The 27,288-nt window shown below is 43.1% G+C and overlaps 2 protein-coding genes and 1 long non-coding RNA gene across 14 annotated transcripts in view; 1 reads left to right on the top strand and 2 right to left on the bottom strand.

Annotated features, from left to right (window-relative positions):
- CARNMT1 (carnosine N-methyltransferase 1) overlaps window positions 1–857 on the bottom strand; it is a 30,640-nt gene extending 29,783 nt beyond the window's left edge. The window contains exon 1 of one of the 2 annotated variants that reach the window (XM_075931718.1): window positions 510–857. In XM_075931718.1, coding sequence (XP_075787833.1) covers window positions 510–721 — 212 coding nt within the window. In that variant the 5' untranslated portion in view covers window positions 722–857. Of the gene's footprint in view, window positions 406–509 lie in introns of those variants that run through there. The other variant, XM_025178870.2, reaches the window with a different exon arrangement.
- LOC102451398 (uncharacterized) lies at window positions 301–18,577 on the top strand. Of its 4 annotated transcripts, none has more exons than XR_012904689.1 (6): window positions 301–414; window positions 1,067–1,254; window positions 8,135–8,195; window positions 11,903–12,140; window positions 15,902–16,032; window positions 18,438–18,577. It is a non-coding gene; the product is annotated as an uncharacterized LOC102451398 (long non-coding RNA). The 4 variants fall into 4 exon arrangements; XR_012904691.1 differs by having other exon boundaries at window positions 11,903–12,103; XR_012904692.1 differs by having other exon boundaries at window positions 1,067–1,190.
- NMRK1 (nicotinamide riboside kinase 1) lies at window positions 2,600–27,280 on the bottom strand. Of its 8 annotated transcripts, none has more exons than XM_075931720.1 (10): window positions 27,148–27,203; window positions 19,361–19,445; window positions 16,992–17,052; window positions 15,584–15,674; window positions 14,550–14,598; window positions 13,164–13,335; window positions 12,990–13,061; window positions 8,092–8,198; window positions 6,169–6,253; window positions 2,600–4,461 (listed from the first exon to the last, which is right to left on the bottom strand). In XM_075931720.1, exons 3-10 carry the CDS (start codon window positions 17,036–17,038, stop codon window positions 4,371–4,373), a joined length of 714 nt encoding a protein of 237 aa, XP_075787835.1. In that variant the 5' UTR covers window positions 17,039–17,052; window positions 19,361–19,445; window positions 27,148–27,203; the 3' UTR covers window positions 2,600–4,370. The 8 variants fall into 8 exon arrangements, with proteins under 8 accessions (XP_075787835.1, XP_075787839.1, XP_075787836.1 ...); XM_075931724.1 differs by having other exon boundaries at window positions 16,992–17,049; window positions 27,148–27,200; XM_075931721.1 differs by having other exon boundaries at window positions 16,992–18,132; window positions 27,148–27,186.
- Window positions 27,281–27,288: the final 8 nt, after the last annotated feature.

A 27,288-nucleotide genomic window follows, 5' to 3' on the forward strand; every position in this document is an offset into this window, starting at 1 on the left:
CCTTTGAAGGTGAAGCTCACTTCATCTCCTCTAATTAAACAACTTCACCTCCAAGGGGGGAAGTTATGAAGACCTTTCAACACACACCACTTCAGATATTTCTCCAACTAACAAAGAACCAGCTCGGCCAACGTGCTCTGCTGTCGCTTCTGTAGGTGCGTTCAGCCCCACTTCTCTGTGTTTTGTATTTCCACGGTGTTAAAACTGGAAACGATTGTCACGGGGAGAGGGAGCCATGGGGCGCATACACACGCTGGTGGTGCTGGGGGGAGGATGGGAGGAAATGGCCCGGGAGGTGACATAAGGCAGTGACTTCCTCGCTGCTCGTGGCTGGTTTCTAGGGCTCAAGACGGGGAAGACCCGCCCTTGGATTTGGGGAGAGACAAGGGGCTCGGCCTGGGCACGGTGCGACCGGTAAGAGGGAGGGGTCCTCTCAGGCTCTGGCCGGGGAAGGGGGGCGGGGGATGGGGGCGGGTCTCTGTAGTTCCGAGGCGCAGGGTAGCAGTTACCCGTAGTATCGGAACGCGTTGATAATTCTCCGAAAATGCTCCCCCTCCAGCCGCTCCTCCTCCTCTTCCTCATGCCTGGCCGCCGTCCCCTGCGCCGGCTGCTTTCGCCTGCGCCGCTCGCTGCTGAAGGGAACCTCCCCGTCCTCGCAGCCCGCCCGCTCCCGCCACGGCCGCTGCTCCCCCCCATCCTCCTGCCGGCACCCGCTGAGCATCGCCCTGCCCGAGCCGTGACCTTCTCGCCGCGGCTGCAGCGCGAGCTGCGCCTTCCAGCCCAGGCCGCGTGCGGCCCCTCGAGCGCTCGCTTTATGTGACGCGGAGCACAAGGCACCGCCCGCCAACGGCGAAACGCAACGGGCCCGCCCCGCGCAGCCGCAGAACAACCCTTCCCACCCTGCCTATTAGAGCCTGAGCTATCGCGAGACAATGCGAGAGGGGGCAGGGTCATGGGCTTAATCACGAACTGTAGAGGGGGGAGGTGATGGAGGGGGAGAAGAAGCGTGCGTGTGTCACCTCTGCCCTCTAGTGGTAGGATCCACAACTCCTGTCCTTTGTCCTAGATACCAGCGAGGGGGGGGCCCTTGGGAAGGGCTAATGAGGCGGGGACTCGGCCTGGCTGCAGCAGTAGCGCGCAGGGCAGCCCCACGCAGGAGGAGGCAAACGGCAGCAGCGAAAGGAGCAACAGTTTGTATCTAAGGCGGCGGAGGGGAGGGAAATGAGCCAGTGGTGGCTATTTTTTCATTGACAAGTACGTTTGAAAAGGGGCCAGACCTTATATAAAGGGGAGGGGGATTGCTGCTCCCCTCCACTTAGGGTGACCAAATAGAAAATGAGAGATTGTTAGAAAGGGGTTTTCTATAAAAGAAAAAGTTCCACCTATTTGGCAACCCTACTTTCATTACTAACAGCCCAGGTAACACACTCACGCTGCAATAGCTGTTATAACACTATTAGGCGCTGCTCCTTTTTAACTCCAGGGCAGTACTGCCACTGGGGCAGGAAGGAGGAGCCCTGTCTTGGAACCGATTATAAAGCAAAAAGTCAGAACAGAGAGTGTGAAAGGAAGGACGTGGGTTGTTTCTAACCGGTGGTAATGACAAGGATGGCAAGGGTCAGCCACACAAAATCCAGTACATCTGAAAATGAAAGGTGTTTGGCCATTGTTCTATTTTACAGTGCCTGTTTTTATCAACACTGGGTAGGAGCTCCTGCACAATACAGAAACACTACCTGTTACACAAACAGATCTGTCTTTTGCAATATTACTATATAGCATTTGTATTTTTAAAATATATAAGAATATTCAAGGGTACAGAGGTATCTAATGAGATTCTTCAACTGGAGGGGGAAATAAGAGTACTTTTTTCTGAACTAGCTAATCTGTGGAACTGTCCTTCAGCCATTCCACACTATTGCACCCATTTGTAGGAGTCTGAACTGTCTTGTATATGCCAAGTTTCACCTCAAACTACTTACTTACAAAATCAGACACAAAAATGAGAAAGTAAGCAGTTTTCTAGAAATTGTATGCTGAGACACTTCAGTATTTTTAACATATAATTATAAATGAACTGGAATATAAATATTGTGTTTATTTTAGTTTATAGTCTACAGCTACAAGTCATTGCATGAAGTTTCACTAGTTGTCTGCAGACTTTGCTAGATTTTTTTAAACGTAGCCTGATGTAAAAATAGGCAAGGATCTAAGTGATTTGATGTATTCCCAAAAGACCTCTGTGTACCCACAGGAATATGCATACCCATTGCTGAGAATCACTGATCTATGCAATAATGCATTCTCTCTCAAATATATCTTTAAAAATACAGCTACAACCAGAAAGATTTATTGAAAGATCATTGCTCTTGAGGACTGTTAGTTAATAGGTTATACCCATTTCTATTTTAGTTTTTTCTGCCTTATTTTACTTCTACCCCCAGAGCCAAGGATAGACTCCAGAATTTCTGAGCACTTAAAATAAGACATTTCTGGCAAATATCAGCTAGTTTAATACACACTTGCTTTATTATCATGTGACCGCACAACTCTCTGAAAAATGTATTATATATAAACCATTTATTATTCTTGCAAGCCATTCAAGAAAACACAACTAAAGTATTTTATTTATAAAAAATTGAGATAGAAATTCACATTAAAAAGTATTTCATCTTGAACATAATTCTGCATACATGTACATTGTTTTAATAGATCACCACAAATGTATTTTCTGTTTACTGTTAACAGTAGGGATGTCAATGTATAGTTGACTACATGATTAACTGATCAGCCTGGGCTTATTGGTTAATCCTGTTGACTATACACACTCCCGCAGGACGGGGTCAGGTGGGAGCCAGCAAATGCAGGGTGCCAGTTTTTAAGCCAGCCCTCCACGTGTGCTGGCTTTCAAAGAGCCACCTCCCACCAAGGAGGAATCTGATGTTTGGGGGAATCTGGCTTAAAAGCTGGCTGCCTGTAAGCACTGGCTCCCATGGATCTGCCTGCCCTCCCCTCCCTGCATTGCTGCCTCTGAAAGAAAAGCAGCAGTGAAGGGGGTAGGAGGCAGGTGAGAGCCAGTACATGTGAAGCAGCTTTCAAGCCAGCTCCCCATACATATCGGCTCCCACGGAGTCGCCTACCCCCTGCTGCTCCCTCTTTATCAGAGGCAGCAGGGGAGGTGGCAGGCAGGAGTTAGTGCTCACGGGGAAGTCAGCTTTTAGCTGGCTCGCCACAAGCCCCGGATCCCGCTTCCCCCCACTCTGCATGTAAACGTATAACCACTAAAATTTCAAGTGGTTACACATGTACACAAATACCTAATAGTTAACATTCCTAGTTAATAGTATTACTATTGCATTCATTATCAGACAGTCAAGATGACTACTATATTATAGTCATCAGACTAAAAATACCCCAATTAAAAATACATCTCTGTGCTACCAAAATGCCTGAAAATGAACAATACCAGAACTGGGCTGGAAGGTTAGATGGTTTGCACTCTTGATTTGAGTATTATTACGATATCTAGACAATCCTCAAAAGATAGTTGGCTTTCAAATAGATTTAAGTCCTCCCTGTGTGCATATATTTGTATACAACAGAGGTGGCGGCACTATTCTTTAGCTTTTCTAAACCATATAATTTTTCTCTTTTCTAATCACATTTCTTCTTTTCATTTATTTCTAATCTAAGCATTTATGATGAATCTCAGAGGGGCAACCATGTTAGTCTGTATCTGCAAAAAAACCTAACAGATTTATTTGAGCATAAGCTTTCAAGGGTAAAAACCACTTTGTCAGATGCATCTGAACCATTACCAACCTCTCTTTTTTTAATCCCAAAACTCTTTCTAGTAGCCTAGTAATTGTTCTTCAGATTATCTATATCCTTTCCACAGTGTCCCAAACCGTCCAGCAATAGTTTAACAAGCACCATGTAAAAAAAAAAAAAAAAAAAAAAAAAAAAGAATTCTCTTTCTGGTCTCAAGGGCAATATCTCTATTTACACGCTTCCAAAATGGCTTTTGCCTCTTTAACCACATCATGTCATTGAATACTCATATTAAAAATATGTTATTAGCTATTACTTCCATTTTTCCTATATTACTAACATGCAATTACTTTGCATTTGTGATTTTCAATTTCAAAAATATTTTTATTTTACTTGCATATTAAATAATGCACATTGTGTATACTTATTAAAATATATTTATGAAATATCCAGGGCTATATTTTCAAATATTAATTTTCAAATTCTTTATATTACATCAGGTTTACAGTTTGACGCGGGGTTACAAATGCCACTCTGAACAACAAACAACTGTACAATATGGATTTGTAAGAACTACTACTACTGTACATACAATAGATTTATGGTGTCTGGCAAAGCAATCCATCCAAATTGACTATTAATCCATAATGGAAAGAATCCCAACTTCTCACACGGTTTTGCTGTGACCGGCTAATCTTAAAAATATAAAAGATACCAGTTCTAAGCTATTACATAGCATCTTCAATATGTCTATCACAATTCCTGTCACCCACCTGAAGTTCAAAATACTATTTTTCCTTTCTACTGCTCAAATCTTGTCAAAACTTTTTTTTTTTTTTTGGCTGAAAGTAATATATTGTTTACTTTCTCTAAAAACTTTCAATATTTCTCTTAACTCTGCAAGGTTATCCAGTTATTGATCTGTTCCAGATTTAAAGTCAGTATAGAACCAGCATTTACATTTTGTTTGTAGATAGTAAAAGATACTAATTGTGTCTCTCATCCATAAGGATATTGCACATGCACACAATATATTGTATTTTAATTATTTTTGTTTAATTTTTATTTTTCAATTTATGTGAATAGCTGGTATTTTTCTATGTCCTTCTCTGCATGCCTATTACATGTGCTATGGACAGGGTCAGATTATGAAAGGGGCTTTTGGGACTGCAGCACAGGCCCTGGAATGCAGCCACTAAATCCCCTGTGGGCTACATTCTGGGATTGCTCTGTTTAGGCAAGTGGCTCTGCATGCTGTGGTTACCCTCCCAGCTGGGGAGCTGCATCGCCGCGAGCACAAGGAAGCTCTCTGTCCCTTCTCTCACCTGCAGGCTTTTCCCCCCAACCGTTTCCATTGGCTGGGAGTTACAGCCAATGGGCGTGGTGGGGGCAGTGCCTACAAATGCAGGATGGTGCAGAACCACCCATTCCCCCCGCCAAACGGGAGCTGCACCAGATAAAACTTCCTAATCCCTGTCTCCTCCCATACTCTTCCTCCTCCCAGACCCCAACCCCAATGAGGTTTACAGAATCTTTTGAGAAAGGGTTTTATTTTCGAAAGATCCCCATCTAAACTGCCGGGTTTTTTTCAAAAAAGCCCCATTTAGAAATAAAGTGGCGGCCGCCATTATGCAAATGAAGCATGGGAAATTCAAATCCCGGCTTCATTTGCAATATCGACGTGCCTAATTTACATCCCTTTCTTGAAAAAGGGATGTAGTCTAGATACACTATATAATTGCGGGAATTCAGAGAGAAGAAAGTCATTCCAAAACTGCAAACCAAATAAAGACATGAAATACGGGATTAGCAAAATCAAATTTACTAAATTTTCCCGTTCTTCAATATGTAAGTCACTGTTGAAGAATCTTCATATTCACCCTAGCTGTAAATAAATCCACTAACCTAATTATTCCACTTATGAAAAGTGGGTGTTGCAGAATTTAGGCATTTCAGAATCTTTACTAAAAAGATTGGTACTTAAACGTGACAGCACAGAGGAGATCTAAAATGATAAAATAACTTTCAGTGGGATCAAAGCAGCTCATCAAAATCCAACTCTAAATAGAGTTTGACCAAGGAGCACCAACATGAGCCCAGTTTTTTAAGTTTTACTTAAGTGATTAATATATTCTATTAGCCTACCACAGAAGGATGAATTGCTAAGCCAATACTGGTTCCAGGGATTCCAGGGATTCTACATATTTTAAAGCAAAGGTTAAGATCAGACCACAGCTATCCTATTTCTTTAGATTTTTGCTTTCTATTTAGGAAAACGTAAAAGTTTTGTAACACAAGACTTAAAATGCTAGGCATTTACATTATCCCATAATATTAGTATAGATTTTTATGAAGGAGTTCTCCAGTCCTATTCCAATTACTTGTAAGATGACTTACTTTTTCCATGTTTCTAGCTCCTGTACTATATCATTATACACATGTGAAAAAAGATCTTCCTCAGATTTTGTTCCATCCAAATAAACTGAGACAGAAGAGAAAAGAAGAGAAAAGAAAAGTAATCACAATATTAGTAATTAAAACAAACTACAACTAGCTCCCCCCAGCACTGGCTCCTGTTTGTCATTCCTCCTTCCCTCTTCCCCCCCTCTCCTCCCCAGCCTCTATCAGAGGCAGTGGGAGGGGAGGCTGCTCTGGCACCAGCCCTCACGAACAGGGGCTGCTGGACCCGGCTTGCACAGATCCAGGACTGCTGTACCTCTGCATTTTAAATGTAGTAAGAGCCAGCGGGATCTTACTACATTTAAAATACAGAGGTGCAGTGGTCCCAGAGCAAGCTTGCCCTTATCGACTAATCATGTAATTGATACTAATTGTATCCACTACACAATTAGCAAAATACCCATTCCTTAACATTCTTATTGGGCACTACTAGCTTCACTTCAAACAGTTAAACCTCATTTTCTCAGATTGCTGCGTAAGAACCCATGTTGCAGGTGATTGTTTAATAAACACTTCATTTTCTGGAACCCTACATTCATTCTCCTCTCTTCGGTTTTTCAGAAAAAAAATCCAGAATTTGGAAAATAATTCAGTATCTCCTGCCTACATAGTGGGGATGTTGGTCTTCCTAGGCACAAGATATCAGTTCCTACTTCATTTCATAGTTAAATAAAAAATACAAGTTCCATAATTCAGCCTCTCAAGAGAAAACAGCAGCACTCCCCAAAGAAAGAACATTATCAAACAGATTCTACCAGAGATAGAGTAAAGGTTTTCACTTTTAAACAAAAAGCTTTTAAAAATGAGAGAGCTAGCCAGGTTTGCTATTGTCTTTATTTAAAAAGCAAAGATACTTTGATGGAATAGATTTTATTTGTAAATCTATATTAGAATAGGTTACCTCTAACAAGGACACAGCTAAAGAATAAAGTATGATTTATATGTCCCATAATTCCAGCATAATCCATTTGAAAGTGATCCACAGGAACACCTCTGTTTTGGGATGATCCATCAAGGCCGTTTTTTTTTTTAAAGGGAGTTTATATTCTCTCCATCTATCCTATGTCTGTTACTTCCACTAATTTTGAAACATGTGCTTCATCTAATTCACACATTTATTTTGACACAGTTCATCTTAGTAGAGAGCCTATAAGAGCCTCTGTGTATCCCTCCTACCTGATGCACAGGGTCTCTTTCAATGGGGATGAACTTCATCATTAACCTTTTTGATAAATAAAAATCTTTAGTATGATATTGATCAATAATAGAAGGAAGAACTTAGCACCTGATCACAAAAAGTGTGAGCATGCCTAACTGCTATTCAACGTGAGCTGAATGTGCTCAGCGTCCACTGCCTTGCAGGAAGTAAACTATATATTGGAGGCTCATGCTCTAATAACATTATTATCTTAGCATTATGCAAATTTTCCTACATAGCTCCATCAAAACTCTAAAATACCGATATTTCTCATGTCAGACTATGTGATGGCCTGGCAATGCGACTGTGTACAATTTGGAGAAATCTATTACATTTATTCTAAGATATCAATCAGAATTGTAAGCCACATTCTGATTCATCAACACCATAAACCATAAAGCGCCCTAGAATTTTTCTTGTTAACACTACACACATGTAAATGGATTTGTCACATGGCCAATACATTTTTGTTAATTTCTACAACCCACAAAGGTGACTTGATCACTACAAGATTTTTCCAGAATAAAAGATCACTTATCCATGAACAGACGATAGATGCATCTAAAACTGCTGCATAAATGCTAAAAGAATTCTGAAAAAGTGATTTGCAAAAATTGCTACATTTAATTTTTAAATATGTTTAAAGATGATGCATGCCATACCAATATTATTTGTATTTTCTTCCATTTCCCTTTTATGTTTCAGATACATAGGCCATACATGTCCATCGAAGTATCCTGGTGGATCTGCCGGCTGATAAACTCTGGTACTATAGAAAAATATATTTGATTTCCTATGAAAGTTTTACATTTTTCCTAGTGTACGCTCATATACTCTGCATTGTTTACTTGGTGAAAATATCTATCCAAAATATTGAGAGAGAGTAAGTAAGGCTGTGTTTCTAATGGTCACAGCAAATGAGGCTCTTTAGTGACCATAGGATTTAGCAAATTAGCCACGTGACCATCATCAAATCTCCTGTTTCTGCCTATTATTTTAGCTCCAAAACTGGGTAAGAAAGAGCAGATTCTTATTGAAAAAGAGGTTATTTCTTAATTAAAACTTTGTTGCATAAGTAAATTGTATAAGAATAGCCAAACCACATGCTATAACAGTTCATATTTTTCATATTGGTCTAAATTTTCAGAAGTGACTAGTGATTTTGGTTGCTCAACTTGCAACATCTTAGAGCACTGGCTCTCAATCTTTCCAGACTACCATATCCTTTTCAGGAGTCTGATTTATCTTGCATATACCAAGTTTCACCTCATTTTAAGCCTGCTTTACAAAATCTTACATAAAAATATAAAAGTGTTCTAGCTAGGGATGTTAGCTATTGATTAATTGAATAATCATGTAATGACATCAAAACTTTGCAGTTACACAATTATTTGATAGTCTCCAGGTACGGGGCTTCTGTCCATGGCGAGCCTGGGCCCGCCATGGACTAAGGCTATTCTGTGGCAGCATCTTCTGTTTGTGGGGGGCTTGAGCTCCCTGCGGACAAAAACTGTGCAGGCATCCCATGGAGCAGTGTCTGTCCACAGGGAGACTGGGCCTGCCACAGTAGGGATGTTAGCATTTAGATGAGTAGATAACTAACTAATAAGCCTGACCTTATTGGTTAATCCTATAAACTACACACATACCCCTCCCCCATCCCTCGCTGCCTCTGTATCGGGGGGGGGGGGGGGAGAGGGGAAGAGCCAGTGCCTGTGAGTAACTGGCTTTAATTAGGCTTCCCACAAGCACCGTTCCACTTACCTTCCTCCACCCCACCATGCTGCCTCTGATATAGCAGTAGAGAGGCAGCAGCATGGAGGGTCAGGCTGGAGCTGATACAGATGGGGAGCCAGTTTTCAAGCCATAGAATCATAGAATAATAGGACTGGAAGGGACCTCGGGAGGTCATCGAGTCCAGCCCCCCCGCCCTCAAGGCAGGACCAAGCTCCGTCTACACCAAGCTCCGTCCCCTGACATATGTCTATCTAACCTGTTCTTAAATATCTCCAGAGAGGGAGATTCCACCACCTCCCTTGGCAATTTATTCCAATATTTGACCACCCTGACAGTTAGGAATTTTTTCCTAATGTCCAATCTAAACCTCCCCTGCTGTACTTTAAGCCCATTACTCCTTGTCCTGTCCTTAGTAACCAAGAGGAACAAATTTCCTCCTCCCTCCTTGTGACACCCTTTTAGATATTTGAAAACCGCTATCATGTCCCCCCTTAATCTTCTTTTTTCCAAACTAAACAAGCCCAGTTCATGAAGCCTGGCTTCATAGGTCATGTTCTCTAAACCTTTAATCATTCTTGTCGCTCTTCTCTGTACCCTTTCCAATTTCTCCACATCTTTCTTGAAATGTGGCGCCCAGAACTGGAGACAGTACTCCAGCTAAGGCCTAACTAGTGCAGAGTAGAGCGGCAGAATGACTTCAAGAGTTTTGCTTACAATACACCTGTTGATACAACCTAGAATCACATTTGCTTTTTTTGCAACAGCATCACACTGTTGACTCATATTCAACTTGTGGTCCACTATGACCCCTAGATCCCTTTCCGCCATGCTCCTTCCTAGACAGTCGCTTCCCATCTTGTATGTATGGAACTGATTGTTCCTTCCTAAGTGGAGCACTTTGCATTTCTCTTTATTAAACCTCATCCTGTTTACCTCTGACCATTTCTCTAACTTGCTACGGTCATTTTGAATTATGTCCCTATCCTCCAAAGAAGTTGCAACCCCACCCAGTTTGGTATCATCTGCAAACTTAATAAGCGTACTCTCTATCCCAATATCTACATCATTGATGAAGATATTGAACAGTATGGGTCCCAAAACAGACCCTTGCGGAACTCCACTTGTTATCCCTTTCCAGCAGGGTTTAGCACCGTTAACAACAACTCTCTGACTACGGTTATCCAGCCAATTATGCACCCACCTTATCGTGGCCCTATCTAAGTTATATTTGCCTAGTTTATCAATAAGAATATCATGCGAGACCGTATCAAATGCCTTACTAAAGTCTAGGTATATGACATCCACCGCTTCTCCCTTATCCACAAGGTTCATTATCCTATCAAAGAAAGCTATCAGATTAGTTTGGCATGACTTGTTCTTCACAAACCCATGCTGGCTATTCCCTATCACTTTATTATCTTCCAAGTGTTTGCATATGATTTCCTTAATTACCTGCTCCATTATCTTCCCTGGGACAGACGTTAAACTGACCGGTCTGTAGTTTCCTGGGTTGTTCTTATTCCCCTTTTTATAGATGGGCACAATATTTGCCCTTTTCCAGTCTCTGCATGTATGGGCTGCCACAGACCCGCCTTCCCCCATCTTGCCACATCCTACAGAGACAATGAGGGGAGACTGGCACCACGGCTCTTTTAAGCTGGGTTCCCCCCCCCCCCCAGCATTGGCTCCACAGTGCTGCCTGCCGCCCACCCCCACCCCCCCAATCAGAGGCAGCAGAGTGGGGAAGTGGGGGCAAGGGAAAGAAGGGGAGGCTGCTTCACAGCAGCAGCCCCTATATACAGGTGGTCCAAGCTCCCCGCAGAGCAACCTCCGTCAATGAGAAGCTAGGACCCCCTCACGGACAGGCGCTGCTGCCTCTGTATCAGCTGGTTCACAAAGGGAGCTGGTTTTTAAACTGGCTCCCCCCGTGGACCAGCTCCCGCCTGCTACCCCGCACTGCTGCCTCTGATAGAGAGGCAGCAGCGTAGAGTGGCAGGAGGCTCCCCAGAGTGGGGCTGGAGCGCAGACTGCTGGCCCCGCCCTCAGGAACTACTGAATAGTTGTATAACCGATAATTTATGCAGTTACATGACTATGCTGTTACATTATATCTAACATCCCTACTCTGCAGCATCCTCCTGTGGCCCTGTGCCCAAATTGCAGCCTCTGATAGAGGCAGCCAATGGACCACCGATGTCCCACCACTGCTCTGGAAGACTTCAAGGCTGCGTCTACACTGGTATGATTTTGCGCAAATACTTTTAACGGAAAAGTTTTTCCGTTAAAAGTATTTGCTCAAGAGAGCGTCTTTACTGGCATGTGCCTTTGCACAAAAGATTTGCTTTTGCGCAGAAGCATCCATGCCAGTGTGGACACTCTCTTGTGCAAGAAAGCTCCGATGGCCATTTTAGCCATCGGGCTTTCTTGCGCAAGAAATTAATGTTGCTGTCTACACTGGCCCTCTTGTGCAAGAATACTTGCCAATGTAGACACAGCCCAAGGATATGCACACCTCTGATTTAGAGCCACTTCCTTAGAGGGCCTGGTTTTCAGAAATGCAGAATACCCACTTTTTGATGACTGAGCTCCTTTAAAGTTTCTTAAATTGGGCTTCTAGAAAGAAAGGCACCCAAAATCTACTAGTCACTTCAAAATATAAGCCATTATGAATATGGTAGTTCTGTGATTAGTGAACCAAATTCTGACCTGAGATACACTTGTGTCATTCTACAACAGGGCTACTTAACACGCGGCACGCAGTCAGTTTGTTTGCAGCCCATGGTACAGTTTGGGTTTACGCGGGGCTCAACACGCGGCCCCCGGCTGGGATCCTTTGAACATGGCCTCCACTGGGAACATGCTCCACAACAGCAAGGCATCTCCCAGACAAAATGAGAAGTGACAGATGGAAGTGGATGGGCTGGCTGGAACAGACGGGTACAGGGTGTCGGCGTATCTAGACCCCAGGAAGGAGGTGCAGAGAGCGCCGGGGTATTGTGGGAAGTGCTGGCTGCTTAGCCCTGTGGGTAGAGCCTGAGAGGTGCTGACTGGCTCACACTGGCCATATTTGGGTCTGGCACTGTGACTTAAGGCTTAATCTTTGTATTCATGCCCATCAGTGTGAAAGAGGCTATTTACATATATATTTGCATGCACATGCACCACACTGCATTTGCATGTGTTCAGAGCATCATTATGGCCCCCAAGGCTTCCAAAATTGAATATCCCTGTTCGAGAATAACACCATCAAAAACATATTCGCATCAGTAACTACAGATTTGCAATACTAACTGAAGGCAGAAAGGGGTCAATATCTAACTCAAATAACACACAATGTAATGGCATATCAATTCTGCACTGAGCAACTTTGTGGTACCACAGCTTCTTGTAACCTCAACAGTAAATGCTTTGTTTTTATCTGTTTCTGTCTCCTCTTGAACAGTGCTCAAGTGCAGTTATATTGTAATTTACTTATATTTTAAATTCTTTGAGTGAGGGGCTTTTTACTTTGTGCCTGTATGTTGGCAGCCTGAACAATGGTTAGTACCCCCACCACCATCACAATAATTAATAATAAATAATGAATTGAGCTATATATTTGAGTGGTACAGATGCTGCTTAAACATCCCTGGGAATCCTTAGGGCTGAAATAGCAGCCAGGCAGAGCTCACTACCTGATCAAAATCACAAGAAAGCACGAAGGAGCTTTAAGAGTAGTTACATTTGGTGGACGTGAGAGAACACACTGGCATACAGGAACTTTTCTATCTTTTGAATACTAGGACATGGTGATCTGAAGTGAGCAATAATTTTAAAGCATTACCTCCTTCTCCTCTTGCATTCTTCATACGGAATGGTCAGAAAATATCTTCTATCCCATACTTCATTAAGAGGCCTAAGATTATAGTATCTTTGGTCATTTTGTTTCTTTATTCACCTCCACTTAGTTTATATTAACATGCCATTTTAAAGTTATTGATACGATAGTGTTGCTTACTCATAGTTATACAGAAGAAAACCTTCAGCTATTAAAATGTGAATGTCCTCTGTACTTTTCAGACTCTTATGTGTACTCTTTGACTCTGTTATTGAGACAGAGGAGTCAGTCGGGTTTTTCATCCAGGAGTGTATGGTTCTCACCATTTCCTCCATATAAAGAGCATCAAGTACTAGAAAGGACACAAAAGGTTAAGTTAAAGCATTTTATTTGGGCTTTTTAAAACTTTTTTCATTATTTCTGAGTTAAGAAGGAGCCCTGACAAGTAGTTTAAGACCTAAACGTAGGTGTTAAGAAGTAGTGTTAATTTAAAATAAATGGAAAATTAAACGTTAACACTCTCATTTAGTCCCGGAATCCTGAACAACAGCACTGAACTTGAACACATGAACCAAAACATCCAACTGATTTCATCTAGCTGTCCCAGATGAACGGAAAGTTACACTGCTGATGAACGTGGGTAGTAAACACAGAATTCTGGGTTTACGCTAATGTCATAAATACCCAAGTAATACAGAAAAATCTTAAGATTATCTACAGGATATTAAATTGCAGGTTTTTAATTAGAGAGGGACTGAATGAAATCATGGCTAGCCTAGAATTTAAAGTTTAGATACAGATCTCAAACTGCAATCTGGATTCATCTTTAGTTAAAATCTGCAACACATTTGCAGAGAGACTTCTTGCATAAGAAAAAGGTTGAAACTTGGATCAGATCTTGATTGATTTGGGATCTGATTGTGGGAGGTGCTAAGCAGCCTTGACTCTCAGTGACTTCACATTGGGAGTTTAGGATATCATGAGCAAGGGTGATATGTTCTATGGGCCCATAGTGCCTGGGCACTAGGAACTTCAGAGAATCAGGACTGCTGCAGACAGTTCAACTAGCATCTAGGAAGGAAAGCACTGGAAGCAGCAGTTTGGAGACCCAGCTACTCAGAACTTTAGATACATACTATAACCAGAAAAAATGTTCATAATTTGCTATGCTAAGTGAGATCTATTACTGTAGAAACAAAGGGCTAGCTAATTTGCAAAGCAGAAAGACAAAGTCAGTAATAAATGCAGGAAAGAAAATATTATTGCTATTCCAAATTAATAATATTGAATAATGGCCAAATCAAGGTTTGCTATATTATACTGTTCAATATGATGACTGTGACCTTTTAAAACATTTTTTTGGTTAAACCAACACCCTGAAAAAATCCTCTATCAAATTATTTTTCTTCATTTATTGCCAGACGTACCCCACTAAAATTTTTAAATAAAAAATAGCAAAGGATCATCCCAAATGATGCCACTATTGAGAAAGAAAAAAAAGAAGTTAATAAACTACAGCTGACATTTCAATACAATGTTCATGAGCAATATATCCAGTCTACTAACCATCATACTGCTTAAATCCACGTTCGTCTACTTCTACTTCAGATTCTGGCTAGAGAGAAAATATGTATTGAAGGCAGTTATCAGGTCAAAAGGCAATAGTAACCCCATTACTCTGAATTGCCTTGTGTAATAGTCATGGTGGGGATGGGTAAAAGACTGAAAGGCCAGTGTGAGTGGGCTGGAGGAAGGGTTAGGTGAATAAGATACAAAGCAGAAAATGTAGCAGGGGCGGGGGGAAAACAAGGAACCAAAGAAGTGTTTGGCGTGGGGGGAGACAGTAATAGAGTAATAGCGTATTCACAGTATTTTTCGTAAACAGTGGATTGCAACATAACATTAAATTTAAACGTGGTATCAATAGGATCCCATCGAATTATTCTTCAATTAAAAAGTAATCTTTCCCATAGCCACCCAAAATAGTACCAATTATACACTGACCTACTGAAATTGATATTGAACATATATACCATATCATATAAACACAAACATCTCTGGATTTTAATATTAACTTTTTGTATAAACTACAATTTCACTCAAGAACAATAACCATACCAGGAACAAGAACTGGGTGCTCTCACTCATCTAGATACAGAAACAATTATCCTTTTGTATTTTTTTTTAAGAGATAAGAAAACAAACAACAGTATTTAAATTTTTGTTGCTATTTTTTATGTATTTTCTATCTAGAGTGAAAAATGAACTACAAAATTAATACAAATTGTGGCAGCACAAAACATTGCCTGTTATACATTTGTTTCTCTATCTCACCTTTAACATAATATCGGAGGACACAGCAGGATAATTATTCTGTTGGTCAGGTTCCTAATCTTTTCTGGCAACTGAACATTTAAACATGAGTACAACATTCTTAATTTTATTTACCCATCCTCCATATAGATTCAATATAAATTATTATGAACAGGATTCATTTTAAATAGTCACATACTAGTAGAGCAAGAAAACAAATGTTGTCTTGCAGGAACCACATTTAAAGTCTACTTTTATGTATGACATCTTTCCATCAACTCTGTTACCTTAAAGAAGTCATCTTGACAAAGAATACTGCAGTTTGGAAGCTGTTTGCTAAGTCGTTTTGCCAGTGTTGTTTTTCCCCCATTTGTCACACTGAGTTAGAAAACGAAACAAACAATGTGTCAGGACAAAAATAATGAATAATGTAAGAGAGCAATGTCAAAGCAATTACAAGATCTAATTTTATTCAAAATATTAAATACTGTTTGCGGTTTCCTAACGTTTGTTTGAAAAATACTTAATCCTGCATTAGTGCAGAGGACTACATTAGATGACCTCTTGAACTCCCTTCCAGTCCTATGACTCATCTTCTAATTCAGGGTTGGGGAACCTCCTGCCTATGCACCGGATCCAACACCTGGCTTGCTGCAGGCCAGAGAAAAGTAAGCCTTCGCACCAGGCTTCCCCACCCGTGTTGGCCTGGAGCATAAGCAGAGCCCCAGCAACCGAGGTGAGTGTGAGCGAGTAGGGTTACCAGATGGGTTTCAAAAAAATACCAGCCATACGTGATCTCAGAACGGAAGGTGGGGGGGACTAGCCGGGAGCAGAGCGGGGCTGGGCGGGGCAGGGGGACCGGCTGGCAGGAAGCAGGACTGGTCGGGGAGGGGACTACCCGGCGGGGAGCGGGGCTGGCCCGGGTACACTCAGATGCTGGGGTGCTGCCCGTCCCGTGCACTGTCCCGGCGGGGCACTCAGTCAAGTCCGGCCCCGGGGATTCCATCCCTCCCCGCCCCCCTTCTCTCTACTGTGTAATTGAATACTGCCAGGCTGGTAGTCATGTTCAGGCAGTGTGAGCGTGTCTACCAGCCAGGCATTACACAATGCCGTACTGATATTCCTGATAATTAAAAAAAAAAATTACCTAATTAGAAAATACTGGACATTTATATGTCCGGTATTTTCTCAATTTGTTTCTCGGACAGAAAGCTCAAGTACTGGACTGTCCGGTTCAAACCCGGACACCTGGCAACCCTAGGAGTGAGGTGTCTTGTGTGTGTGTGCGCGCGCGCGCTTTTTGGGAGCCAAGTGAGTTTTGTTTTGTTTCTTACTTGTGTGTAGCCCCCCCAACTGATATTTCTGTGGGTCACTGGCCCTTGGCCAAAAAAAAGTTCTCTACCCCTGTCCTAATTCATTTTAGTTGGCTTATATGACTATGGAAAAGACAAAGACTAGAGCTGATGTTTGAGAGGGTCAATCTGTGACAGAGGGTAGAACAAGTTATCAAAAATTACATATAATAAATTGACAGTGTTAAGCTTAAGTTTTTAATTTTTTTTTTTAAAGACAGCTGTATTCACACACAATTCATACACTGCAATATGACATTTGAGGGATTGTTAGACTGCAATATGACATTTGAGGCAATCTTACATTTTTGCTTTGAGAGAGACCGAACTGGTTTGCACTTACCCTCCAAGTCCAATGATGAACACTTTCATAATTTGTGTTCTGACCATTCCCTTTCTTTCTACTGTTTAAAATAAAAACAGTCAATGAACACAGTTTGGACAATGACAAAATTCCCAAACCAAAAAATATCAGTTACCACAAAAGACCTTTTAAAGAATTTCAACCTCTATCACTTGTATTCAATTGTCTTCAGAACCTTTAAGATTTTACCACAAGAGCATCTTTAATACCCAAACCAACAAATGCTTACTACCAAGCACAGTTCTTACTACAGGTTGAACGTCTCTATTTTGGCACCCTCAGGACCTAACTGATGCCAAACCAGAGAATTTGCCAAACCGTGGGAGGTCAGTATTGTCTAGTAATATTACCAACATGTCCACTGCTTACTGGGCATTTAAGGGTAAATTAGAGCTAAATAACAGCACAGACACCGACAGCCGGGACTAGTGGCTGTAAACAAACTTTATGGGATCGTGGGAAACTTGGCCACACTCATGGTAAGTAGACATCCAGCTAACTAAAATCATGCAGGACCATGGATGTTGTTGGACCAGAGTGTGCTGGACAAGAAAGGTTCAACCTGTATCATTAACTGTTCCACCGTGGGAAACAAGACCATTCAGCTCAATAGTGAAATGTTTGGAAACTGAGTCCTAGGAAAGTAACCTAGAGAAGAAGGAGAAAATGAGTTTTGTGCCCTGTTTTGTTTCAAAAAAGACCTGAAATTTCTTCTCAGAGCTTTATTTTCTGCTTTTATTTTATTTAACAGTACAGTATCAGAAATCTCAAGTCTTGTCTTTGTAACTTTTGGAGAAGTTGTTTTGGACACTAAGAAGTTGTTCCTTTGGCATTCTGACACTTTGGGGGGGTTCACTCAGAACAATAAAAAGGGTTGTCACAACATGTCCTGCAACCCTGGGGCTTCTGTGCGGTATAGAGCTCTGATACCAGTAGCCTGCTTTCAGCACAATTTCACCCTGGCTTACCACAAAGCTGGTTTCTCCTTGCAAGGAAGCACAAGCAGCCCTTTCAATCCCTGGCTTTCCACAAAACCACCTCTTCTACCCAAAACCATCTCTTCTGCAATGCTCAGGCCCTCTCCTATAGCACTAACAAAATCTTCTCAAGTTTGCTGCTCCTTGAAAGAGACAGTACGCATCAATAATATGTTAGGCTGGCTGAGGATTTTTTTCTCTTCAGTTTAAAATACTGCACTGAGATGACTGAATAACAAAACAAGGTTGCATTTATTAACAAAGAACAGATGTTTAATGATACCAAGTAAAGGGGATAGGGATAGAAATATTTACAAAGTAAAAATATTCATTTAAGGCTAATATCTAACTTACCAAATGAGTCTTATTCAGAACAATTTCTCACCACACTTATTCTTCCAGCATGGCTGGCAAGTGCCTAAAGCACTTTGTTTCTTTTTCTCTTCAGGTGAAGGATGCCAAATTGGCGCACACTGCTTATATCTTCAAAATTATCTTTGTCTTCAACGTCAGGAAGCCCTCACTGGATGGAGGGGGGCTCAGCTTGCTGCATACACCAAGGAGATAGTGCCATGATAATTTCTGCACTTTCCGCCACCCTCATATGAATGTCTCTATCTCCCCATCTTGCTAATTTGATGGCTATGTTTACTTTTTACGTCAGTATATCCTCGTTCTCTCCTCTTGCTCTATTTATACTGCCTGTACATGCAAGAAAGCAAAATCACATTCCTTTGTGTAAGATGGAGTGACTTAATTCCCACCTACTAAATAGATTTTAAGAACCTATTTCCAGCAGGGATGCTAGAGTGCAACCGAGTAACGAATGAAGGTGATGCTTATCTGTTAATGGTATTGGTTACACTCAGCTGGCTCTTGGAGAGGCAGCTTTGCTGTGACAGGACAATGAAACCTCCTCCCCGGGAGCAGAGCAGAGTGCAACCAACACTGTTAACCAATAAGCATTTGCTTATCTGTTAAACGGTTAGTCTTTTGAGTGTAAACATCCCGACCCAGGAAGCTGGTTGGGCAAGGGCTGCCCACTCAGCTCCTAGGTAGGAGACTTCACTGAGACAGCAAAGTCTCCTCCTCGGGAGCTGGGCTCCAAGGGCTGGTGGGCCCATTCTCCAGGAAGTTTTGCTGCAGATTTCGCAGTACACAGCTAAGCTAAGCTTTATAGTGCCCAGCCCACATCCCTAATTTCCATCATATCTTTATAATTTTTCCATGTATCATTCCTGTACACACCACACAATAATATTAATGACCAGCATGTTACCAGTTTGTATGAGATACCTTACATGACACCTTTTCGATACAGATTGACAACAGGCCTGCTGAAACTCAGTTAGACATCAAGGAGCCCCTTACCCTGTGATTTTCCCACATTTAATTGAAGAAGAAAAAAAAAGGATGCACTGCAGCTTCACTGGAATCAAGCTGTCATGGAGTAGTGCTGGGGAAGAAAAGAGAACTCTGAGTTATTACCAAGGAAAAACATTGTGAGGGGAGGGATCCAAAAAGCTAAACAACCTTATGTCTCCTGTGGACTGTACAAGCCCCATGATTAACAGCCAATCTTGATTTTACAGTTTCCAGTAATGGAGACTCCACCACAGACACTGTAAATTGTTCCAATGGTTTAATCTCTCTCCATAGTGAGAGTTGTTCAGAAATCAAATATGAGAACAGATGTCAATGAGCAACTATCTGAAGAAATAAAAGTGACTGATGGAACATTTTAATATAATGGAAAGTTTGTAACAACATTCTAATTTAAAGAACCAAATTGATTTTGTGTGTGAGAACTACAGGCAGTCCCCGACTTACGCGGATCCGACTTATGTCGGATCCGCACTTACGAACGGGGCTTTCTCGCCCCGGAGGTCGAGGTGGCGGATTGCTACCTGCGAGCTCTGGGGCGAGAAAGCCCCGTTCGTAAGCTGCTCCCGGTGCCCCTGGTCTGCTGAAGACCGTCTCCAGCAGACCAGGGGCACTGGACCGAAGCCGCAGCAGCGGCGGGTTCCCGCGCTTCTGAGGCTTTGCCAGAGCAAAGCCTCAGAAGCGCGGGAACCCGCCGCTGCTGCGGCTTCAGTCCCGGTGCCCCTGGTCTGCTGGGGACGGTCCCCAGCAGACCACAGGCACCGGGACTGAAGCCGCAGCAGGGTCCCGCGCCTCTGAGGCTTTGCCAGAGCAAAGCCTCAGAGGCGCGGCACCCCGCTGCCGCTGCGGCTCTGCTCCCCGTGTCCCTGGTCTACTGGGGGGCGGGGGCGCAGCTAGTGTGCCCCCCCCCCCAGCAGACCAGGCTTTTGTTGTGGACCCTGGGGCAGAGCAGCTGGGGCGCTGCCGATTGGTCCTGCAGCGCCACTCTGGGCACTACTGGACCAACCCGGCAGCACCCCAGCTGCTCTGCCCCAGGTCCTGATTCAGCCGCTGCTGGTCAGTTTCAGTAGTGGCTGAATCAGGACGCCTGGGGCAGAGCAGCTGGGGTGCTGCTGGGTTGGTCCAGTAGCGCCGAGGAGCAAGGAGCGGTGCTACTGGAGCAACCCAGCAGCACCCCAGCTGCTCTGCCCCAGGCGTCCCCAAGTCAGCCGCTGCTGAAACTGACCAGCGCTGACTACAGGAAGCCGGAGGCAGAGTTGCTCTGCCCCAGGCTTCCTGGAATCAGCCGCTGATCAGTTTCAGCAGCAGCTGACTTGGGGACGCTTAGGGTTCTTAAGTTGAATCTGTATGTAAGTCAGAACTGGCGGTCAGTTTCAGCAGCGGCTGAATCTGGACGCCAGTTCCGACTTACATACAGATTCAACTTAAGAACAAACCTACAGTCCCTATCTTGTACGTAACCCGGGGACTGCCTGTATTCAAAATATAGCCATTTGTAAGGGGACCCAGTGGGACAAGAAATACTGTGGTTATCTAAACATGGGAGGAGTAACTGTTATTCATGAATATAATCCAGTCAAGAAAATCCATCTCCTTCATGTATTTAAGATGAACCAGCATAGATTTTAGCAAACAAAGCAAAACAAAATGAGAATAATTTAGGTTGATGCTTAAATGAAAACATTTTCAACTCAACTCACACCAGGAATGGACATTAATAATTTTATAAAAAGTGTAAGTTCCCATTCTGTTTTGTAGTTATCCTATTAATTACAGGTTTGTACTTATATTTAATTCATAAGAATGAGCACTTGATTCCATTTTGAATTTTCTGTAACTTATTTTCTAATGTTCTATTCCTTTCAACGATTAAAAGGAAGACTTCTTCAAAATTACTCTCTCATGTCTTCACAAGTACTTGTACAGTAAAACTCCAATAGTCCAGCATTCAATAGTCCGGCACTCCTGATAGTCCGGCATCAAAATGGCAAGAGCCTAGTGACTGAGCTTCAGCAAAAAATGAGTCACAAGGTAACAGCGGCAGCAGCTGAACTGAGCAAAAAGGGTAAAAAAGGCTTAAAAACACTAAAACATTACAGTATACTGTATACAGTATGTACAATAAAAAGGGTTAAGAACACTATATACAGTATATAATGTATACAGTATATATATCACCATCTTATAGTACCTCCTGATAGTCCGGCATATCTGATAATCTGGCACCACCTAGGTCCCATAGGTTCCGGATTATTGGAAGTCTATTGTACTATGATAGCACAGTATTGCCCTGCTCCATGTTTGGGCTAGGAGCTATACAAACACACAACCAAAAAAAGGACAGTCCTTTCTAGGGATCAAAGTGTAACTATGTTAGTCTATAACTGAAAAAAATTAAAACACAACAAATAGACCTGCAGCACCTTAGAGACTAACAAAAATATAGATGGTACCAAGAGCTTTTCTGAGCACAACCCACTTCTTTTTTAAGTTCCTTCTAGGGATGTTAGGTATTGGTTAATTGAATTAGTCAAGTAACTGCATTCATTCCTGTCCGTTACTCTACTATTTTATAGTCCCCAAGGGCGGGTCCAGCAGCCAGTGCACTTCAACCCCACTCCTGGGAAGCTCCCTGCCACCATGTGCTGCTGCCTCTCTATCAGTGCAGGCTGCCAGGCAAGAACTTGTCTGCAAAGGGAGCCAGTTTAAAAAACAGCTCCCATGCAGACCAGCTTCCGGCCACCCCAGTTTTCTTCACAATGGACCCCCTAAAGACAAAGGCTGCTAAACTCCCTGCGGACAGAGGTAAGTCCCCAGCAGCAGCCCCTGTCTGCGAGGAGCTTGGACTCCCCATAGACAGGGGCTGCTGCTGCTAAGCTAAATTTGCCTGCAGCAGGCCCACGCTCACGGTGGACAGAGGCTGCGCCATTCCCCAAAAACTTACAAACAATACCGATGGTACATACCCAATGCTGGCAGCACCAGGGATGTGAAGGTTTTACCTATGAAAGTTAACTGGTAGGGCTGCAGTACCTCCCTGTCTGACGTGGGCAGGGGGCTGGCTCCAGCCCCATGGGAGGTTGATCCAGTACCACTCCTGCCTGTGGTGAGCCCAACGCCCCACAGGTAGAGACTGCTCTGGTCAGAGGGCGGGAGCAGGGTACCCTGCAGACAGGAAATGCTCTGAGTGGGATGCCAGAGCAGCCCCTGTGTGCAGCACTCACTTCCCCTTTAATCAGGAGGCAGTGATTTTCAAACTATGGGTCACAATCCAATACTGGCTCATGAAATGTCAGGCACTGGATCTCATAGCTGCAGGGTGATCAGGTGACCTATGGAGTGCTACAGCAGGTTACCTCCCTGTCCTGGCACTACAAACTGTGCAGTTCCCCAGAAGAAGCCAGCAACAGGCACAGGTCCTGGATGGGGTAGAGGGAAGAACGCACAGGGCTCTGTGCCCTGCCCTTGCCCAGAACACTAGCTCCACACACTCATTAGCTGGGAACCTGCTGCTGGCTGCTTCTGGGGCACAGTATGTTCTGTGGTGCCAGGAAAGGCAGGAAGCCTGCCTTAGCACCCCATTGCACTGCTAATCAGGAGCCACTCAAGGTAAGGTCCTCCTGCCCCAGCCTTTAACCCCCACGAAAGCCAGAGGCCCTTCCTATATCCCAAAGCTCTCATCCTTAGCCCTACCCTGAAGCCCACACTCTAGTCAAGTTATGTTAGCTCATGGACATCAACAGTTTTCTTCAACTGGGTCATGAGAAAAAAAGTTTGAAGTCCACTGATCTAGGATACACTGGGAAACTGTTAAAAAGCAATAGACAAATAAAATACCATTTCTATTATGTTAATATGGAAATTGAAAGCCTACAGTTGCACCTTTGCACATTTATGTTCAGCATATCCTGTATGTGTTACTTTCCCTTACTATTTTATGTTTGAATCTGTGGTTTCTCTATTAAATAAACTGTTTGTTTCTACCCTAAACATGTCTCTAGTGTGTAAACTGTTTGAAATATATACCAAAATAAGCTAGTGTTTGAGGGGCTGGTTTCATGCCTTTGCCAGATGATGTACCAGAGGGGAAGGATTTGAAGGTCTGGCACTTAAGAATTCCAGGAGGACAGATTTGGGGAGGCTTAGGATGGGAAAGCTATTGGTGTCACCTTGAAAGGAATAACTATGCTGGTGAGAGATTGTGCTTGTGGGCAGGCTACCAGTGTGTCAGGGAATTGAATCAGAGCTGCACAGCATTAAGGCCCCCACATTATAGGGCAGGCAATGACAAAATCCCATACTGGTTTGGGTGATTCCAAAAATATTAAAGGAACATTCATTAACACAACTGCTAATAGACAGAATAGAGTAAGCACTCTCCCCTCAGCATATACAGCCATGTAGCCAGACCATGTAGAAATTATTTTCATTTCAAAGAGATGTACACTACTGTGTACCTGGAATATTGACTGTAATACTGCAAGGAGACTCAACATACATGAAACTGACTAGTTGCTAATAGCAGTAGCCAGCAGGCCACTGTCAGGACCATACCACATAAAGATAGTAAATACATTGAGGACAATGGCAGTAAACACAACTGTCAAAATCTTAACAGAAATAATGTGGATTCAAGCACCACATTTCAGCCTGTGTTTCATGCTTAGAGAAACATGATCTAGTGTTTACAGCTTAAGATTGATTAGTTGGACAATTTGAGTTGTATTCCTCTCTCTTTCACACACTTGCTAGATGACGTAGGACAGACTACCCTCCTCATCTTTCTGTTCCTCAGTTTTTCCCAATTGGCAAAATAAAAAGTGTATTTACTTATTACATGATATACTTTATTAGGGCCTGACTTGCATTCAGAACTCCTACTAACTTTGGTGATGGTAGTCAACATTCCTGATAATCAGATACCCCACAAACTTTATCGCATAGTCTGAAGATCTTAAAATGTGAAAGGTATTATTTCCACTATATTTAGCAGATGTTATTACTGTAGGGTACACTCAGGATATGTCTACAGTAAAAACACTAAGGCACCTGCAACAGTGTAGCACTTCTATGCAAACACTAACTATGCTGATGGGAGGCATTTTCCCATCATTGTATATAATCCACCTCCTTAAGAGGTAACTAGATCAAGTTAGGGAACCCACAGCCCGAGGGCTGGATTTGGCACATTGCTCAATTTCATCCAGCTCATCACAACACACACATTCAACTCACCCCAGAGAGGCAGAGGAAGGGAGGGGGAGAACAGAGACTTGGGGCTTCTTCCTGTGGCAGGGCGAGCCAGTGCTTGCATTCCAGCCCTATGAGTGGTAAGCTCTGACTCCTGGACCCCTTCAAGGGGCTAGTCACAAGTGCTGGCTCACCCCACTGCAGACAGGAAGCCCCATCCCCTTCTACATGCTGCCAAAACTGCAAGTGCTGGCTCACCCTTGTCATGTGGGGGAAGTACTGAGTCTTGGCGCCCCCTGCAGGGGAGAAGCCCCTACAATTCCTGGTTCTCCTTGTTGCAGGGGAAAACCTTGAGCCTCAGCACCCCACCCCCCGGGTGGGTTAGTAGAGTTGAACGGGTGCAGCCCCCCACTATTTTTTTCTGTGAGTCAATGGCCCATGACACAGAAAAGGTTCCCCACCCCTGAGCGAGACTGATGTAACATTTCTTCTGTTGACCTAGCACTGTCTATTGCTGGAGCAAAGTCATATCTATGTCTCTCAGTGATGTGTATTTTTTTTATATCCCTGAGAGGCGTACCTATGCTGATATACTGGGAACCTACAACCCAGCCTCTCCAGGAGGAAGATACACCAAACATTATCTAAACTAGAAAATGAAGTTGGCTTAAGTATGTTGCTCAGAGGTGTGAAAAATATACACCCCTCAAGAGCACAATTAAGCCCATAGGCATTGACTCTGTGGATGCTCCATGGCTGGAGCACCCACAGGAAAAAAACAGTGGGTGCTCAGCACTCACCAGCAGCCCCCATGATCATCTCTTCCCCTCCCTACCAGTGCCACCCACCTGCTGTGATCAGCAGCATGCAGCAAGTACTGGGAACAAGGGGTTGAGGGAGGGTGGGGCCTGTTTAGGGAAGGGGAGCAGAGCAAGGTGGAACAGGGGCAGGAAGAGGTGAGATAAGGACAGGAAGAAGGGGATGGGTCTTTGGGCAAAGGGGTCAGTAGAACCAGGGGGAAAGCACCCAAGCCAGCTTAACCCCCAGATTCTTCCATCAAACTAGCTACCATCTCTTAGGAAGATGCATTACTTATGCCAACAGAAGAAAGGTACTAAATACAAGGAAATTCTGCAATTGTGCAGCCATGCACTGGAGTATTCTAAAGTGTATACAAGCTGTTAGCAAACTACAAATATTTTACTATGAATACCAGTAAGGATTATTCAGTGCAGGTAAGCTTTGACTCAAAGCACTAGATGGCAAGACAGATACCATCTACAGATCTGAAGAACTTTGAACTCAGTAATTTATATCCTTGTCTGTATCAAATATAATCACAAAGGGAAATAAAACAGTCAACTTTATTTGTGCTCCTGTGGAAAGTAAAGTGGAAAAGAGTAGGTAGTAAAAAATGGCAGTTAAAAATATGTTGTTTGCAGTGTAATCTTAGCCATGCTGATCACAAGGATATCAGAGAGACAGTGCTGGTGAGGTAGTATCTTTTATTGGACCAACTTTTGTTGGTGAAAGAGACTAATTTGAGATAGAGCTCTGTGTGAAATACAACTTTTGCCAACAGAAGTTGGACCAAGAAAAAATTAAAAAGATGCCATCTTATTGTAGATGATGAGGCTGTCATCAAGCTAAACAAGATGTGTAAACTCAATATGAGTGGCCTACAATGCCAAACATTAAGACACCTCTCCTGCCAGCACAGATGTACATACAGTGAAACCTTCGTTATCCAGCACTGTTAACCAGAAAACTTTGTTAACTGGCATTGCCCTCAGCCACAATACTGTCACATCTTCATGCGCACAGGCCTGACTTGGTTTACCATGTTTGGCTCAATTTTTTATTTAAATACTAATCATCTTTATCTCAAAATTGAAATGTGAGACCAACTGCCTCACACTACAAAACTACCAATATTAAAAACCTGAGTTTTACTATTATTGTCCATTGGTTTTTCCTAAATTAACGGGACCCTCAGATAATTGGAATTTTTAGATTACCTGAATGCTTTAATCCCTGAGCATGGTGGACAACACAGGTTTTACTGTAATTTGTACCTTAATTTTGCAGTTGCAATTGTTAACCATGCCACTTCAAACAAGTTGGCATATTTAGAGTATTTGAGCAAAGGATTAAATGTACCCTAGAAGTGACACAGTTACAAATCACACATATAAGAACACACACACATAAATAAGGTTGGGAGAGAATTGAACTTCAGCTTCTAACTTGGCAGCAGTGCCTACCTGAAGGGGCAGTCACTAGCCAGTGTGTGATCAAGTAACTATACACCTAGCTTAAGGATATTCTGCACAAGTATGCCAACAAGAAAGAGGGGTAGACCTAGGATGACTTGGAAGAGTATAATTAACAAGGGCATAGAAACACTGATTTTGAAATGGGAGGGCTTAGGTCACACGACAGCTGATAAGCAAGCCTGGAGCATGAAGGTAGACTCCCCCGCACCCATAGCAAGTGAATTGGAACTATGTGAACGGCGCTGCTGCTGCAACCGTGGCTCGGCTTTCACGCGATGTCAGCGGTGCCACTCACACCCCTTATGTTACCTGAGCCGTCGAGGCCTCTGCCGCCGCCTCCCCAGCGCGCTGGCCTGCAATGCAAAATACCGAGGCTATGCAGCACAGAGCTACGCGCGAGTGAACTACCGAGCCAGGTCACCCGCCGCCCCACTGAGCCCTGCTTCGCCG

This window comes from Pelodiscus sinensis, chromosome 6 (genome assembly GCF_049634645.1).
Source record: "Pelodiscus sinensis isolate JC-2024 chromosome 6, ASM4963464v1, whole genome shotgun sequence".
In the NCBI taxonomy this organism is placed as follows: domain Eukaryota; kingdom Metazoa; phylum Chordata; order Testudines; family Trionychidae; genus Pelodiscus; species Pelodiscus sinensis.

Excerpts from the sequence above, each read along its gene's own strand:
- NMRK1 (XM_075931725.1), bottom strand. The coding sequence starts at position 17,038 with ATGGTCAGAACACAAATTATGAAAGTGTTCATCATTGGACTTGGAGG. Across the intron at positions 15,675-16,991 it reads TTCATCATTGGACTTGGAGG|TGTGACAAATGGGGGAAAAA; the intron begins GTAAGTGCAAAC and ends TTTCTAACTCAG. Across the intron at positions 13,336-14,549 it reads TGGATTTAAGCAGTATGATG|TACTTGATGCTCTTTATATG; the intron begins GTTAGTAGACTG and ends TGTCCTTTCTAG.